Here is a 19088-nt window from a genome sequence, read left to right on the forward strand (position 1 = left end):
GGTAAGACATGCTTCAGTGAGTCAAATTTATGAATGTATTTAAATTACATCTAATTTATTTCAAAAATTATAGATTTTCAGTGTTTTGAGGGATATTTAGTGACTATTGTTTTAGGCTACATGCAGATATAAACACCTATTTTACAAGAAATGTGTTTTGTGAATACTTAAGATGTCTATGGGTGCTCTTGAACTGCCAGTTTTAAGACTGTTCATTCATTCATTTTCTTGTCGGCTAAGTCCCTTTATTAATAACTAACTATAACCATTAAGATTTTATGTTATTACATGTTTTTAAAACCTGGGGCCCCATGAATAGTGGAATTTTACCTAATTTTAATTTAATTTTACATTAAGAAAATAAAGGTTCCACTCAAAATGTATTTTTAACAAGCAGTTTAATTACAAAAGAAACAAAAAACAAACAAAAACATTTATCTACAGAAAAATAAAATCGATTGAGAAAGAGAGGGTTAAGAGTTTTAATGCTATAGGGCCCCATACCTGAAATTGCTTAGGGCCCCCAAATCACTAAGTCCACCCCAGAATACACAAGGGTATTAAGCAGAAAATAGCAGTTCTGATATATAACAAGATACAACCCCTGTCAAAAATTAACCATGCTTTTATTATAGTAAAAGCGTAGTAGCTACATGGGAAAGCAAATATAAAGGTATCACTGGCTTTGTATTTGCTTTCTCATACTTTTTTTAGATAAATGGACAAGCTTTTGAGCAATTTATAACTACAAACTAAATGTTTTATTGACAATTTGTTTAAAGCGCTATTAAAAGAACAAACAAAATCGTCATTGGTTTTTCTGCAAATGTTTGTCCTGCTATGCTGTGTGATCATCACCTGGACACAATCAGTATTTATCTAAACCCAGCTTCTTTTCTGAATCAGGTTTATTGGTGTAAAACACAAAATGGAGTACATGTAAACTCACCAGCCACTTTATTAGGTACACCTCCCTAGTTCTACATGATCTGAAAGCCCTCATCTTGACTGCTTTTCAGCTTGCGAGACACAGGAAGATATTTTATTGTTGACCGTTGTGATGATGTCATATGTATAAAACAAGTGTTTGTAACTGATCAGAGAAAAGGACTTTCTATAGCAGGGGTTCCAAACTTTTCAGCCCACGACCCCAATATAAAAACGGCACACATATACCAATATGCCCAAGTCTATTAATCATTTAATTTTGAAGAATGCCACTCAGAGACCATCCTCCATGTTCAGTTGTGGCCTCTATTTATTTTTATTGCATATGAGTGTCGTAAAGTCACCAGAAAGTTGGTGCCATCAAATCAATGTGCTGCATCTGACGCTATTGCTGTGTCTTTAATATAACCGCAGGGGTTGCAAAAAATAGTTGAAAGGCTGATTGCTTTTTATTTCCAAGATATTTTTTATGATTATTATAAGCATTTTATTATTATTAACTATTTTGTAAAAAGCCAAGCGACCCCCCCCCCCGGGTAGTCCCGACTCCCACTTTGGGAACCACTGTTCTATAGTAACCCTGTCAAAATATACTGGATTTTCTTTTGTAATGGTAACCTCATGTTGATGAGTTGTGTAATACAAAGACAAAGTAGATTAAAGTAGAACCAAAGTTTCACCTTTTTATTTTTGCCATAACAAACATGATCTTATAAATAATGTCAGATTTAACAATTGGTTTTTACTCATTGTACAATCAGTTAGTTGATGAGTATAAACACAAAAGCTGCAGATAAACATCAGATCTGAACCGCCCCTGAGGCAGAGGTTGATGACCAGACCTTCACAAACTACAGCTAATGGAAAAAAGATGAAAAAAGAATAAAGTAATAAGAGTCGGCACATAAAAAATAAAAGGTCACGCAGAGAAAATCTGGTCTGTTGTCATATAATTGTTACTGCAGAATCTCTGAGACAAAACAAACTTAGATGGTCTTGTTGGAGCACCAGCATCTAAAACACAATATATGCTATTGTCTAGTGATGCTGTTTATTTAGTGGGGAGGCCACTATTGTGCTCAGATTTGTTTCTGCGTGACCTTTAACTTCATGAACCACATTTCTGTACAGCTGTCTCTGTCGGAGCAGATGACCCAGCAGCACCTTCAGGCTCTGGAGCTTCCATTAATGCAGCAGCTGATGCATTGCGCTCCTTCTTACCTGGAAACACAAGTCAGGCTTTAGTTTAAAACATGCTATGTGTACATTGTGAAATGAACATTCATGAACTCTGGTGTACTTTGTCTCATTCAGATAGGAGTATTGAGTGACTAAACCCTGATACTTTCATTCTACTGCTTTTCATAATGCTGAAATATGGAAACATTATTAAGCATGACATTCTTTTTTTGCCCTCCAAGTATGTAAACACATCCATCCACCATCCTCCCTGGCATCATCAAAAGCTTCTATGTGCAAACAGATTTTTTTTCTTATGATTTATACTACAATTCAGGTGTTCACACTTGGCTGATTATTTATAATAAGCTTGTTTGGCATGCTGTCCCAGGAGAGAGCCCTGAGCTCAACGGATCCTCGAGCACAGGGCTCTCTCCCGTTCGCAGGGCGGGAGGGGAGTTTGAGCTCAGGTAGACCTCAAAAACTCCGCACTGCTGATGTGACTAAAGGTGAACTGCTTTAAGAAGGAAATTTACTGACGCTGGGACCTAGACTATGGTGCCCATTCGGTTTATTAAGTTAACGTATGACGCATTTTTGTAGACGGTGGGAGGAAACACAAGGGAAACCCATGTGGACACGGAAAGAACATGCAAACTCCGCACAGAAGCATCACCCAGCCCGACGAAGACCAGTGCCAGTGGTGTTCTAGCTGTGGGGCAATAGTGCTAACTACTGGGCCGCCTTGCCGCCAAATCTAAGTAAATGGGGAAGAAGTGGAGGAAGGGGAGTTTCTTGTAGTTAAAGATGGTTGTGGAATGAAGACTGTGGTTATTTATAGAGCCTTAGGGGTAATCTGATAGGAAGATCATGTATTAGCTATTGCGGGACCGGCTGTGGTCAATCATAAGCATGTGATCCTCCTAAAAAAAGTTTATATATAAACATCAATAAATTTACAATTTTAATGTATGTTTCTGTTCTTTTACTGTAAATTGATAGTTACTATTAAAAATTTATAACTACTAAATAATTAGATTTTACTTTGTATTTTTATAATGTAATATATTTAAAGTGTGATGACGTACTCCAAACTGACTTTGACAAGTATCTACTTATTTATAGTAAATATTTTGGGCAACAATCTGGTTCTACAGTATGCCCTTAAAACAGTGCAAAACGTACATAACAATAATGGTAATCCAATGTATGGTTTGTCTGAATGTGAACAAAACTCACCTTTAGCCAGACTACATGGTGTGAGCACAGGCTCTTCTTTCTGCTCCCCCTCTTTTAGGGCAGAGCTGATCTTGCGCACCACATAGATACTGGCTGTAGAAGAAACATTACAGTGCTATTAAGTAATGTTAAGTCAACACATTGATAAGCTATACAAAACACAAATAACACCTCATTGTATCGTCTCTGCAGCTGTATTTTACTTTATACGAAAGCTTTCATGATGGTTTCAGATCATGCTATACTTTCGAAATGTAAAAGTATCGAAGCGTAAGCTGGTAGAAATACACATAAATGATATAGCGCTGTACCTGTAATGCAACATTTACAACAAAAAAGAAATGTTTACCATACTAAAACTTAACATTTGTACAGTAACGTTATATGCTTCGTAAACAGGAAGTAAATCTTTTGAATCTTTTGTTGTTTTCCTGGTAAAGATTTACAACAAAACAAAGAAGACTTACCTTTTATCAAAAGTCATACCATGGTGAAGAGAAAGTACAATTTTTACTGTATCCGTTACTTTCTCAGCAGTTTTTCTTGAAACGCGTTCAGGGGTTGTTGCTGTTGCGGAAGCGCCCTGCCTCTTCAAGTATATGCGTGCCCAGCGGCTGTTATGAAAATCTGTTACGTATCGTCATTGTTGCGTTTCTCATCATTACAACGCACTTCTCACGGATTGGTTGATCGTCAGTTATGATGAGCTGTTGACCAATCGGCATTAAACGTGCCAGCTGACACGACGACATAACAAAGCTAATCAGGAAAGGACATCAACGTGATATACTTTACTTTTTGTACTAGTTTCACTCAGTTGAACACTTTATCAGTTGAATACTCTTTCGTAAATACATGGTTTGTATAAAATAAAACTAAAGAAGTATAAAACATTCTCTCCTGACAAATTATTCACACATCTGTCCACTCGGTGTCAGCATTGCATACAGCGGTTTCGTAATTCTAATTTACACAACACAGACAATGTAAGTTTATGTCACTGGTTTATTTCGAGAAGCTTTCACAACCCTTTTGTAAAGCAGTTCTTACTCAGGCTTTCTCGTAAATCATCCTGATTTAACATCTAAGAGGATTATATCTAATTTACTTAATGTTAATTAGCTGATTAACTGAAGTCAATACCTCATTCTATTATACAACATGACACAAACACAGTATAAATGTTAATAGATTTATATATAAACTTTGTTGCAAACAATACAAAAATATAGCATACATTTTCATAAATATGATAATAAAACATGCTCATTGTTCTCAAAGCATATCCTAAGTCTGAGATATTCAGCTGAATGAAATAGAAAAAGCAGTCTTTGATTCGATTTTATACACAACGGAACACGTTAAGGCAGTAAACAGCTTAAATTGCTTTGCCTCATTAATACAGTACAAATGCTATGATGCTACCCGTCATTAAAGGCAAAAAAAGTCTTTTTAATCAACAACTTTTTTCTGTTTTCCAACTATAGTAAAAAGTGTCAATACAAAAGCTTGATAAACAAACACTGAATGAAATTCTTCAAAGGTGGAGTGTGTGAAAATATGCACAAATAAGCCACTTCTCTAAACATTCTCCCATGATGCCCTGTCTTTTAAGGCCATATCCGGACTGTAGAAGAGGACATTGCCGTCTTCCTCGTCTGAATCGGAGTTCGCATCGAGCTCATGTGTGTATCTTACATTTACAGCATGGTACTCTTCAATCCTTGTGCTGTCACACAACCGAGACTGAATCGCCATCTGAGCAAATAAACATGTTACATGAACAACAGATTAAAATCAGGTAGTGCAGATGTTCTGATAGCCCAGTAACCATGATATGTAAGGTGAGCAATCACAGCCATTGGTTAAAAGTAGTAAAAGTGAGCCCTACCTTTATTCCTGTTACACTCATTTGACTCCAGGTGTCTTTACCGAAGACGAGAGCATTCGCAAGCCCATGCAACGGTGCACTAAGCACATGCAGTAACGTCAGAGAAAACACTGGATCCTTTGGGTAAGCAGCATTATGAAGTCTGCAGAAATATACATACAGATTAGGGTCGCACAATGTACAGAACAATATTTGTTATCATATTGCATCTGTTGCCTTGCTTCATTTATGTATGCCCCTCTTCTTAAAATATCCAACAAATCACTATTCATTACTACTGATTGGTCTAAGGATATCAGTGGAGATATAAAATTTTCTCTTCTGACTAAATCATCAAATGATACATTGGAAACTATTGTATAGACTCTAGTTATCCCTTTTAAAATGATTTTATAAGCCTTTATCATCTTCCCCAGATTGTAGTTTATGTTTACAGAGGGCAGTTGGCACTTATTTTCGTTATTATTGGTACTGTCCTGCACTTAATTCTTTTTGGTCTCAGCTGGCTCATAATATTTTATTTTTGTTAGGAAAAGATGTAGAACTCACTCCAGTATGATTTTTCCTAAATGATTTTTCTAACATGTCACTCTCAATGGAACAAAATAACTTAGTCCTAGCTGCATTCACAGCTGCTAAGAAAATGTCGGTCTGCTGCTGGATCCCTCTACATAACATAAGTGGACATCTATGGGGCCTATCTTTGCAGGACATTAATTGTATGGAACTTTCAACAGCGCATACATGGAGCTCAGTCAAAAAATTTTAAGTCCTGGATTATAGCTTTTGATACTGTCAAATCTTTTGCTTCTACCTTCTAATGTACAGCTTTTCTGTTTATATGTACTTTATGAATTCCATGATGTGATAGTTATTTATTTGTACTTTTTTTAAAGTTTACTCCTTATTTGGTTTAACATTATTCTTGTTGCTGTTTTTTACAGCGATCTTTTAACTTCTAATATTATAGAATAAGTCTACCTAGGTGGGGGATGGGGATTCGGGGTTGTTTTACAATATAGTCATATGCTGTATCCTTTATATATTAAACAAAAACTGAAATATTAAAAACAATTGTTCACAAAAAGTGTCGTTATCATGATAATAGTATACGCAATATTCTTATCCAAAGAAAAAAAAAGGTTTTTTTTGTGTGTTGTTTTTAGAGATGCACTGAAATGAAAATTAATTTAAAATACCCAGTAGGTGCTGTTCAGCTATTGGCTAGAAGGTGAACCTAGATTTAAAAACATATACTAAATATTGGAGTAAAGATAAGAGAGAAATATAACAACCGTCAATAAGAGTCGGAATATCTGCTCAGATTTGTATTTAGTTTAAGATGATCATTACCTAAATAAATATTTTTTAAAAAGCTAACAAAAATTGTTTTTCTACACACACACACACACACACACACACACACACACACACACACACACACACACACACACACACACACACACACACACACACACACACACACACACACACACACACACACACACACACACACACACACACACACACACACACACAAAGTCAGAATTATTAGCCCCCTGAATTTTTAGCCCCCTGTTTATTTTTTCCCCAATTTCTGCTTAAATGAGAGAAGATTTTTTTTTCAACACATTTCTAAACATAATAGTTTTAAGTGCCATGATGACAGTAAATAATATTTGACTAGATGTTTTTCAAGACACTTAACTTAGGGTAAATTCAAGGCTTAACTAGGTTAATTAGGTTAACTAGGCACGTTAGGGTAATTATTGTATAACGATGATTTGTTCTGTAGACTATCGAAAAACAATAGCTTAAAGGGGCTAATAATTTTGTCCTTAAAATGGTTTTTTTAAAAAAAATGTAAAACTGATTTTATTCTAGACGGAAAAAAACAAATACTTTCTCCAAAAGAAAAATATTATCAGACATGCTGTGAAAATTTCCTTGCTCTGTAATATATTTAAAAGAAAAAAAAATAAAGGGGGCTAATAACTTTGACTTCAACTGTATATAATAAAATGCATTTATTTTAACAATAATTGTTGCATTAATCATCATCATTATAATAATTTTCTTTTAGAGAGCAATTTTATTTTAAAGGGCCACTAATTTAGTTATGCCAGTATAAAAATGAATATAATTTATTATTACTTTTTCCTTACTTTTTAAAGTGTCTGCATACTGTGACTTGCAGTATATGAATCACCAAAGACTAGTTATAGCTAAAAATCTTCTTCAATATTCAGCTGAAGTAAAAAGAAAGTCTTCTACATCTTGAATGAAGTAAATTAAATGGTCATTTCCACAGTGATTAATCATTTATAAGTGTTGTAGATTGCCTTCTCTATTGTGATGTTTATTTGATTGAAACTACTTTTTGAACAAGGAACAAAACTGAAGAAAAAGAGTTTATTTTTGGCATTTGGGAATTGACTTAATGAATGTTTGCCTTTATTGTGATCAAATCTGAGATCTGTGAAAGGTTGTCTAACCCTTACATCACTAAACAGGTCATTATAGTAAAGAATGTATCTGCAAGTAAGATAACTTGACAAGATATTATGAAGACACACAAATAAAAAAATATATATATACAAGATAATGATCCACACATAAATATATATTAATGACTGAACACATTAATCATGATTTTATGGAATAGTATAAAAACAATTACCGATTTATAAGAGGGAAGATAGAGACAAGCAGATAGACAGAGGGATACCACTTCAGCGGTCTGGTCTCTTCAGCTAAGGAGATCTGCAGAAAGCAGAAAAGATACATCACTGACGTCTCAGCCAGTAAGTGACATCATTTACTGTATATATGCACAAACACACACACTCTTACCTTCCTTCTCTCCCTTTCCGGATTAAAGGTGCCCAACCACGAACGCATCTGAAAAACAAACATTCATTTATGCTTCTGATGCACAGATCGTAATGTGTCATAAGCAGAGCATTACTGATCCTGTACAAATTTAATCAGTGATTATTTTAATGTGTACATATGAAAACTTCACTGTAACAGCTGTACACTAATGTCTGCACGTACGTTGCATTTACAATCAGATTTATTGCGTCAGAATGTGTGTCAGAATCTGCCAGTCGTGCAAAATGTTCTGGAATGTGGAATGGCAGTCTGAGCCTCACTGAGGCACGTCAGAGAGCAGGAAAGAGATAAACAAAACCTTAACATCATAGTGCTTAGTTTAACATCAACTTAACTAAATATTAAAGGGAGACTTTGAGTTGTCAATGCCATGCTGAGAAATGTAGGGATTGTGGGAAAGTTTTTAACCACTCACCCTCTCGTTGGCCACGCAGATGATTCGAGCATAACAGCAGATCATGACGATAATCAGGCTGAATAATGGGATGTACCATCTGCAAACACACAATACATTACACCTCAAAGACGACAGTACAAACACAGAAGCCTCAAACAGTCTTTTTTAATTGTATATTTTTGCATAAAGATGTGAATAACATTTATTTTGAAAAAAGCACGAAATAAAAAGCTAGATTTTTGCATGCAGACCAACTTCCTTATTTGTAGTAATCTCTTATTCAAAGCACCAAATTCAACTGGAAGAATGTGATGATTTACATTTAATTGCATAAATCTGTGCACTTAATAGTGTGCTTGTGCTATGCATCTTTTAAAAATTAATTACATAATACAAAATAATATATGTGTGTGTTCTTTCATTTGTCCAAAGTTTAAAATAAATATTAAACTTCAGGATTTTAAATAAGCTGACACTGACTTATCCTAGATATTCCCCCATTTCCACAGATTTATTTAAATAAACTGTTGTCATACTGATGATCACATGCATGTCTTCTATGGATGATTAGTATTTTTAACAATTTCTTTCTAATGTTTTATATAGAATAATCACTTGATACAGGTTTCTTTACGACAAGTTTAAGACTTTTTAAGACCATTATGAATGAAATTTTAGACTTATACAGGCTAAACATTAAGGATTTATACAGGGCTAAACATTAAGGACTTTTTCTAATGGCCCAAATACTTGGGTAAATAGCTTTGTATTAATGGAAGATCATGTATAGGGATGTGTTGCTTTGGTTTTCTTTCCCTGCTTAAGGAATTTAATTAGGAGAATTTGCTGTAAAGATGTCTAATAGCTCTTGTGAATTGTGTATCTCTTTGCAACAAAAACTAATTTATATTTTTTAAGTTTTGAGATGGATTATTGGTTATTGGGTAACTTTACTTAGACAGAGGAAAATTAAGACCTGTTTAACATGATTTAAGATCTACAACAAAATTTTAAGTGCATTTAAGACTTTTTAAGCCTAAAATATAGTTTTGAAATGTAATAGATTTTAAGATCTCACGAACACACTGTAATAACAAAGACTATTGAATATACAAGAAATGTCACATGTATCGTTTTGAATGGGGAAAAAGTGTAACGGTCATAATGGAATATGGCGAATAAAGCCCGCCTTCAAGTATAGGAGCCAATCATCGATCGCTATATGGCCAATGTTTCCCGCCTTCTAGTACAGGAGCCAAGCATCGATCGACATAGGCCGACAATACTCTGCGAGAGGGGCTCAGACCACACATGTGTTTCTGCATATTATGTGTGATTCAGACATTTAGAAATGTAACTAATTAGACAGTTGTTAATTTTATTGGTAATTCCTAATATGAAATTCAAACATAAGCTTGGCAAGCAGTTTTGGAGAATTTGACGTTTCCTTATTCAAACAGTATGTCCGAGCATCCTGCCCGAGAGGTGTTTCAAAGATGGCCGCCAAGTGAAATGACTTAAAGGGACTTTGGTAATAATTAAAACAACCTCTGCCCCCTTTTTTCTATTTTATCTTCTTCCTTTTTTTTTTTTTTTTTGCATTGTTTTTGTTGTTATTGTTGTTGTTATTTTTTAATGAAAACTAAGACATAAATATGATTGTCATATTTTGTTACTTCTCAAAAAGTGTGTTTTGTAATATATAATTTTTTTTATTTAGATAGGTTTAAAAAAAAAAAACACCAGAAACCATAGAAACTAAAAATAAAAGTTAATTTAGACATTACAGCATTATCATTTACAATAAGAAAAATATATATTTATATTTTGATTTGTTGAATATAACATTAAAAAGTTTGAAGTGTTTTCAAAAATGCTACTTTTAACTTTTAAAAAGTGTTATTAATGACATTAAAGGCAATCTAAAGTTTAATGCAAATACTAAAAATGAGCAATTCAACATTTATTATCAATAAATACTGATAAATTTAATATTAGCCAATAACATAGTATATAGTAGATATCCAAACAGGTATCTTTTTTTTATTATAATCTAGTCCAACAATTTTCATGCATTTTAGGTTTCAAGATATAATGCGAATGTCACCATATAATGTGGCCAATGTGATCGATCATTAACACAGGAATTAATACCCATAAATGGATGTAATTAGAGCATGTACAATAACGTGCATGCGCAGCAACAAGTCAGAATGAGAACGGAAATTCTTGAGATTCAAATGGCATGAGCAACGTGAGCCTCTGAAATATGATGCGGCTCATAGCATAGTTTCATCACACTACCAGAGAATCAGTCTAAGAACAAAATACTGTACATTTCCACACACACACACACACATGCTGAACATTACAACCCTACTTACATGCCAAATCTCCACCCAACATGATCATCTGTGATCCAACTGCAGGCCAAGAATGAGACAAAAAGCACTGATGAAAATTTTTGTAACAGAACTGCAATAACAATAAATAGTTAATGCTGATTTACCACCAGGCTCCTGCAGGACCGTAGTATCCAGCCATCAGGGGGATGGTGGACATGATCACAGGAACACCCCATGCCACCACATGATACCGTCTGAAAAACACATGTAGATGTGAAGAACACATGTAGATGTGAAGAACACTGAGAAGCTGTATGTGTAATAAATGTGTGTACTGGTTTTGGTGGTTTGTAAGGACATGTCTTGTGTCCTTGCAGTTCAAAATAGTTTAAAAGCATACCTAATGGAATCTTCCACATACTAATTTGTAAGGGTTGGGTTTAGGGTAGGGAAAAGGCCATATAATATGCATTTTTTTACAGTATAAAATACATTACCTTAACAAAGAGTCCTCATAAACCACCAAAACCAGCGTGTGTAAGTGTATTGACTTACATTCTATAATGTTCTGTCCTGATTTCTCTTACTAGGTTCAGGTAGAGATTGAAAGTAATAAGACAAACCCAAACCAGTGCAGTCCAGTCTGAAACAAACAGACACAGTTTCAATTTACTCAAACTTCTATGTTAATCTGCTTTGACACAATCTACATTGTAAAAGCACTATAGAAATAAAGATGAATTTAACTAAAAATGCTAAACAGTAATAAATTATAATTATTATAGTAGTTGCTAGTGTGTTTTGTATGTTTACACTGAACAATCCTAAACCCTGGGTTAACATTTATGTACAACCATGATTCTGAAAAAGCTGGGATATTTATTATACTGCAATTAAATCAAGAATATGCGATTTGTTAATTCCCTTTATCTCTGATTTAATTAACGAAAATACAAAAAAAAACAATCAATGATTTAACTGATCAAATAAATTGTATTTTGTGACTTTAACCCTTTTTGTTGGGTTAATAGTCAAATGTCATTGTTGGAAATCAATGTGGAAAAAAACGAAAGAGTAGTAAATTTGTCCAGAATGTATTGTTGAATTTTTAACAATTTTTTCAGAGTATTTTCCCAAAACCTTTCGAAATAGGATTTGTCACCAAAAATCATTCCATTTGCTAAAACGCAGAGAAAGTTATGGCCAAATTAAGACTCGAAATCACCCCAGAGTGGAAAAAAAATTCCCCAACAGCACACAAGGGTTAAATTAAATTTGATTTTGGAAGGTTGCAACACAGTCGAGACAGACGCACGTGTATTATGTGCCTACATAACCATGCTGATGTAGAACATGAGGAATGAGTCTTCATCTAATAACCACATACTTGCCTTGAAAGATTAATGGCAGTAAATATCTCTGTGCCATGCATAAATAAACAGTGGTGTGGTTTGCTCTGCTGTTCCCCATACTGATTTTTTTTTTTTGCAAACTGTTTTTGCATGCGCCGATTAACAAGTTCAGAATGGAAGTGCTGTTTATTTTCCAAAAGCAAGCTGAAATGTGGACTAATCCAAGCCCAGCACACATTCTTTTTTTGCCAATCTGAGATACCCAGAGAACCTGCTGGCATCACTGCACAGAACTGACGTACAGCTTTCTTCTCATATACTGAGATTTTTTTTGTGGACTTCACATATTGTAAATATTGAAAGAGAAACTGTTAAAAAAAATAAAGTTTGACCACTGTCTTGTGACTTTAGGAACAAAATAATGAGCCAGCTTTTTTTGCAATGCTCTTTTTATATGCAAACCTATTACCATTTAACCTGCTTATTTTGGACTGTCAAAGCTGATTCAAATCAAAAAACGGTTTATATTAACAAAATACATTTATGTTCGTCAGTGGAAACACTGGAACACTTTGTACATTTTTCAATGAAAAAAAAATGTTGAAGACAATTAACAAATCACATATTGTAGATTTCCCTGCATTTTACAAAATGTCACAACCTTTTCATAATAGACCCTTTTCACACTTCCAGGTTTCTCAGTAGCAGAAATCATCATAGTTGGGTAAACTTAGAGCGTAACTTTCTGCAGTCAATATGAAAATACAACAAATAATTGTTTTACTATCCTATTTGCTTAAATAATTAAAGAAATACTCCACGATGATTTTATCAAAACTTTCAGAAAAAAAATTGAGTGAGACTAAAGACAGCAACCAGAAGAGAGAATAACATCATATTTGCTGTCATGTCCCATAGACGATGTATTAGAAACCCCTCGCACAAGCGGTAATTCACTTTTTGTAATTCCAAGCAAAGATAATATAATACATACATAAATACATATAAATGTTCATACTTTTTTTTTTTTTTTTTTTATAAAAATATTAAAAACTTTAAAGGATTTAAGATGCTGAGGACTGTTTGACGCATCATAACAGTCTTGTGAAAAGGGTCTATTGGGCAGTATTTTATTGTATTCTTCTAGCTTCTAGCTTTTAAACCCCACGATAGAGTTAAAGATCTATTACTTTGCATTTACTGTACATGACGATACACAAATAAAAACGTATTTTTAATAAGTTGCCAAATTTACCAAAATACGTCAGCCACCAGGCTTGAAAATTACACAGCGATCCTTCTGGATGAGACTCTCCCTGCAGATGAGAAGAAAAAAAAATGCCCTGACTGAACTGATGCTATAGATAAGGGAAACATTTGTACAGACAAATCAGTGTAACTTACCATAACATAAGCAACACTGTCAAACAATGCAGCTACTGTCAGGTTGATCACCATTTTCTGAAAAACAAAGGAAAAGATCTTTTTTTTTTTAATAGTGAATTTATATGAACGAATGGTTAACCGACTAATTGTTAGATATCTACGGAATTATAAATTATGTAATCAGGAAATTAATTACATTCTAATGTTTGCTAGGAAGATTTGATTAATCTTTTGAAAGAAATATCTTATTGCTCACCAAAATGGCATTATTTGTATAATTAAAACACTAATATTTAAGTTTTATAATTACTTTATCTTTAACCTGCTACTTCAAGGCTGGATTTTCAGCTCAAAAGCTTTCTTTGGCATTCAAAACACAATTATAATTATTATCAATGATGAAACCTGTTATGATACTTCACATTAATCTGGGAACTTTGACATTTTTTGTATATTGTTTGATTTGTTTTAGGATATTTTAAACGGTTATAGAGAATATAACAATATTTACTTCAAAGTCTTTTTATTATTTTGATACATGACAGAACAGTATATGATAAGTAACATAAAAGTATTACTTATATCTTTAAAAAGTATAATATAATAAAAAAAAAAAAACTGACTGACCGCAAACATTGTAGGATCTTTAAAACTATTGAAATGAACAACACAAGCTTTACCTGAGCTAGAGAGTTGTTTCGGCGCAGCAGCCATATCAAACAGAGCATGAAGAAACTACAAAAAGGGAATTAAAGTTAGTTAGGGATGCTCAAAAGATACTTTAAAACAAAGAATAAACATACAACTCACCATGCCAGAATTGAAAATGTCCCTGTTGCTCTTTTCACTGTAAGAATCACATCCTGAGGATTAAAAAAAATCAACTTGAATCTAATGAAAACTAAATTCAAAGCAGCTTCACATAAAAGATTAATAGAAGTTTTATTTTCACATTCTCAGACTATCTCCTTAACAATTCAAGTTCAAAAAAATATTGTATGCAAATTCTAAAAAGGAAAATCATATAAGCAGCCAATTTATGTTAAATTACAACATTGCTGAGGGTAAATTAAAGTGTGCTAATCTTGCTTTGAAGTCACATGCAATTTCAGACCGAATATTCAAAGTAGCGTGGTAAACAATATAGACGCCGTTAAAATGAACAAATGTGCGAATAAAAAAACACCTTTACCTCTATAACGCACGTGTCTTAAAATCAATAAAGACAACAAAAAATAGCTTTTAATTTAATCAGATTTAGTAGCACCTTCATTTTAAATAAACTAGTTTCCCACGTATTTTTTTAACATTATAATGTTGTACTTTATATCATACTCAATTCTTTCTCAACCAATCACCAGACAGTAATGGGTGTTTTCCTGCTCCACACGCGTGTTGTGTAGCTCATCCCATTACAGATCAATAAATGATTCATTTCCTACTGAACAATCTTATAAACACGCCACAAAAAGTGTTTAAACCCTAAACCCAATTGAACTGATCATCTATTATGCCATGATATCTTGTTTTTATGTTTAATATTTAAACATATAAAGGTCAATATAATCACCCATGGAAAGTATGATGTCATGTTTTGGTTAGCATAAGGGCTAACAAATAAGAATTCCAGTAGTTTTCCAAAACGTTTATACTTACACATTGATATTCGTCTTTGAAGAAAGTACAGCGGGAGCTGCTTGTGTTGTTAGCCTGGACTGGATGCTCATCTCCCATAATTAATCTTTCTTTTTACTAACTTGTATTTTGATGTGAAGTGTACACATCATGATAGCAGCACAGCCACATTGACAACTACGGTGTAAGCAGAAGGACAAACGATACGAAACGCGATGACGTTTCCCTTCACAACAAGGTACTTTCAAAGACTAAAATTAAAACTTTCTAATACTTGCTGGGAAATTTTACTTTCACAAACAGAGGTTTTTTAAAAAGTCCAATCTTTGTTTTATTCTTATGTGAAAAAGAACATTTATTTAAATCACTTAGATTAATTGAAAATAAGAAATGTGATTCTTTTTTGAGCAAATATGATGAGATCTTTTATGCTGCTTAAATATTTATTTCTTTTTTTTATCACTTTATTTCTCTTTAACTTTTTTTAGATAAGCATTTTGTTTTGGTATTGCTTTATATCTTGTGTATCTAATTTGATTAGTGTAAAAGAACTGTTGTCTTTTACTGTATTCTAAGTTGTATTATACAGTTTCTTGAAATTAAAAATAAAAAAAGACTAAAATTGAAAACGTTTTAGGACTCTCCCTGACAAATATCTTTTAGTAAAGAAGGGTAAGGAGATTTTATTAAAATCTTTATTGTTAAAACCTTTATGGTATCAATATTGAATTGTAGGCCTTCTCCACAATCAGAAACTGCATTTTTTGGCATTATTAATACAAGGAAATAATCGAAAGACATTTGTCAGATTCTGTCAGAAAATGTCTGTTTCTCTGGGAAAAACTGTAAGTTCAGTTGGGCTGAGGACAAGGACAATGACAGGGTTTGTAAATTTGTAATGTGTTTCTAATAAAAAACAAAAATCTGAGAACCAAATGAATGACATATTCTTTACAGCAACAACTTACAGAAATCAGCCACTCACTCCATTTTAGACATTTTTGTGACTTTTTCTTCCCTGTATTTTTATTTCAGGGACAGATAATGTACGTTTCTGGTAGAATGCCCCATAATTTATATTACAGTTTTTCCTCAGTCGCTTTGGTACTTTTCTCAAATCACAATTTAAATTTGTGAAAAAGTAAAGGCATTTCTCTAAACAGCTCATACAAATAGCAAAACAGCATGGATTACCTGCAAAAGCCAGTCTCTTGCTCAAAATCCTTAGTTCATCTCTCAAAAATAAATGTATGTGTCAATGAATGTATCAGTGCTATCAGAATGACAAGTCCTGCAGTCACTGTGTATAAATAAGACAGTCAAATTACTTGGTAGTCATTTTGTCAAAATAACTCAGGATGGATGTTCTGTGGCAAATTGACTATTATTTTTATTTTTTTGTGTGTGCTGTTTTGTGTTTGTGCTGTAATTTTTTGCCAGATCTTGTCATTGTGACATAAAGGAAAACACAGCACTGCATAACACACACACAAAAACAAAAAACAAAAGTAAATATGTGATCATAGGACAATCTCCTTTCAGGTGCACCAATTGTACCAAAGCCACTAAAAAAGCTGTAATATGTTATTTATTTCTGCGTTTATTTTATATTTATTATTTATACTTATCTGTACATAACAATCTATAATATGTGTATTATTTATTTACTTTTCTCTTTTTTCGCTCGAATAAAATTGCTATTGCTTTATAATGTTTGCCATTCCCAAACCCTGGCTCTTTTGTTGACCAATGTTTCTCATTCTTCTAAGCAAGTGATGTTAATAATAATAATAATTTTTTTAAAGACTACAAAATAAACAGAAACTTTTGTACTGTCCAGTGTAGTATCACTATTTAGAAACAGATTGTATGAAATTATTATTATTATATATGGCTTCTGATTGTATTAAAAAATTAGCTTTCATATTATATTTTTCATAGATGTGTTTTTGTAGGACTACCCTAGCCTACAAATATTTCAATTTTAGGAAATTACAATAAATGAATAGAAGTTAATTTTATCTTAAAGTGCTTCTATTTAACAATAAATATCTATAGATTTTTTATAAATGTATGATTGCTTGTTATTATATTCTTGAAAACATGCTAATAAAACATTTAAAAAATGGTGTGAAAATATCTGAAAATTGTATTTCCTTGTACAGTATGTTATATGATGTCATGCGGTATGAAACGTTTAGAAGAATAAAGGTGGTGTTATTCATTCATCCAGCGAACATTGTGTGGCAGTTCACACCTTTTGTTCAAATGTTTGTTTAGGTTTAGATAAAAAGTACATTTTAGTATTTTGGAGACATTGAGGTGTAAATAAAAATGTTTAGATATAAATATTAAAAAAAATGACTATTAATTTTACAATTATATTTTAAATACAGCATGTGAATTTTGAGGATATATACTCAAGTAAAGTCATCTTTATTTAGAGCAGAGGTCTCAAAGTCAATTCCTGGAGGGCCGCAACTCTGCCCAGATTTGCTTTAACCCTATCAAACATAGCTGATCCAACTAATCGAGGTGTTCAAAAGAGTCATGAACACCTTCATTGATTTGATCAGCTGTGTTTGATCAGTGATGGTGCAAAACTGTGCAGAGCTGCAGCCCTCCGGGAATTGAGTTTGACACTGTTAAAGAAACTGTTAATATGGTTAGGATGCTATAGCAACACTGACATACAAAGAACTTGTTAAGCCCCTTTCTAGTATTTAGAGGTTCTTTTCTGTTTATTTAGTTGTAAGAAGATTAAAAACAACACTGACACCCATTGGATTTTCTAAAGATATTGTGGTTTGAAAACTTTCTCCCCCCAAATCCTTCTTATAAGGAAATATCCTGGGGTCCCTTAACCTTAAAAAACTCTTATTAGTAAACATATGTGACTCTGGACCATAAAAAATGCTCTTAAGTTGCCATTTTTTGAGAATAGACAAAAATACATTGTATGCCAAAAATCATTAAAATATTAAGTTAGAAAAAAGATCCATGAAGACATTTTGTAAATGTCCTTCTGTAACTATATCAAAACCTAATTTTTTTTACTAATGTGCATTGCTAAGAACTTAATTTGGACATTTTTTAAATGAGACTTCTTAATATTTACAGTACAATATTTAGATATTGAGCATCATGGTGGCGCAGTGGGTAGCACGATCGCCTCACAGCAAGAAGTTCGCTGGTTTGAGCCCCGACTGGGTTGGCATTTCTGTGTGGAGTTTGCATGTTTTCCCATTGTTCGCATGGGTTTATAAAGAGACTAAGCTGAAAATTAAATAAAATTAATATTTAGATAATCCGGATTTTGAAAATTGTGTTAAATCAAATAAATATTGATGTCCTAACAAACCATACATCAATGGGAAGCTTATTCAGCTTTCAGATAATAATCATCTCAATTTTGAAAAATGTACATGACTGGTTTTGTGATCTAGGGAAACATGAGGGTGAAGTAACCTACTGTATACATAATTTTATATGGTTTCATAACACCAAATCTGCTGTATAGGCTTAAACAATCAGTGATTTACTGCACTTATGGTCCTCCTAAGATAACAAGCCAGTGAACATTGTTTTAAGCAATTGTGATGTGTTAGAATGTGTGGACACATGGACAGGAAAAACTTACTGATACATACCCAATCAAAATATTAGTTATTACGAATACTAGTTTGTATTCTGATCTCTCTTAGCCTGGAACTGATTATTATTGTTATTCCACCAGTAGTGTCAGAAATGAATGTTATTTAAATTATGAACTTTTCTAGGGTGTAAGGAATGGAAACTATGTACACTATGTGTAAAGTGCA

The 19088-nt window shown here is 33.1% G+C and overlaps 1 protein-coding gene and 1 long non-coding RNA gene across 4 annotated transcripts; both read right to left on the minus strand.

Annotated features, from left to right (window-relative positions):
• Positions 1 to 1605: 1605 nt before the first annotated feature.
• si:dkey-100n23.4 lies at positions 1606 to 4023 on the minus strand. Its single transcript, NR_186846.1, has 3 exons — positions 3834 to 4023; positions 3367 to 3459; positions 1606 to 2169 (listed from the first exon to the last, which is right to left on the minus strand). It is a non-coding gene; the product is annotated as a si:dkey-100n23.4 (long non-coding RNA).
• Positions 4024 to 4141: 118 nt separating this feature from the next.
• On the minus strand, positions 4142 to 15448 carry si:dkey-100n23.5. Of its 3 annotated transcripts, none has more exons than NM_001423490.2 (13): positions 15289 to 15448; positions 14443 to 14495; positions 14313 to 14367; positions 13651 to 13707; positions 13502 to 13562; positions 11450 to 11537; positions 11059 to 11148; positions 10934 to 10972; positions 8568 to 8646; positions 8111 to 8158; positions 7938 to 8020; positions 5258 to 5399; positions 4142 to 5124 (listed from the first exon to the last, which is right to left on the minus strand). In NM_001423490.2, exons 1-13 carry the CDS (start codon positions 15364 to 15366, stop codon positions 4948 to 4950), a joined length of 1050 nt encoding a protein of 349 aa, NP_001410419.2. In that variant the 5' UTR covers positions 15367 to 15448; the 3' UTR covers positions 4142 to 4947. The 3 variants fall into 3 exon arrangements, 2 of the variants coding, with proteins under 2 accessions (NP_001410419.2, XP_087123267.1); XM_087267141.1 differs by lacking the exon at positions 15289 to 15448 and adding an exon at positions 14825 to 14929 and having other exon boundaries at positions 4545 to 5124; positions 14443 to 14479; XR_015498972.1 differs by lacking the exons at positions 4142 to 5124; positions 5258 to 5399 and adding an exon at positions 5752 to 6651 and having other exon boundaries at positions 6706 to 8020.
• Positions 15449 to 19088: the final 3640 nt, after the last annotated feature.

The sequence above is a fragment of the Danio rerio genome, chromosome 9, assembly GCF_052040795.2.
Source record: "Danio rerio strain M-AB ecotype USA chromosome 9, GRCz13ab, whole genome shotgun sequence".
Taxonomy (NCBI): domain Eukaryota; kingdom Metazoa; phylum Chordata; class Actinopteri; order Cypriniformes; family Danionidae; genus Danio; species Danio rerio.

What these genes read in the sequence shown, in the direction of transcription:
- si:dkey-100n23.5 (NM_001423490.2), bottom strand. Translation starts at nt 15,366, where the DNA reads ATGGGAGATGAGCATCCAGTCCAGGCTAACAACACAAGCAGCTCCCGC. An exon ending in GAAACAACTCTCTAGCTCAG is followed by an intron (nt 13,708 to 14,312) that starts GTAAAGCTTGTG and finishes TTTGTTTTTCAG; the next exon opens with AAAATGGTGATCAACCTGAC. An exon ending in TCTGCGTGGCCAACGAGAGG is followed by an intron (nt 8,159 to 8,567) that starts GTGAGTGGTTAA and finishes TTTGTTTTTCAG; the next exon opens with ATGCGTTCGTGGTTGGGCAC.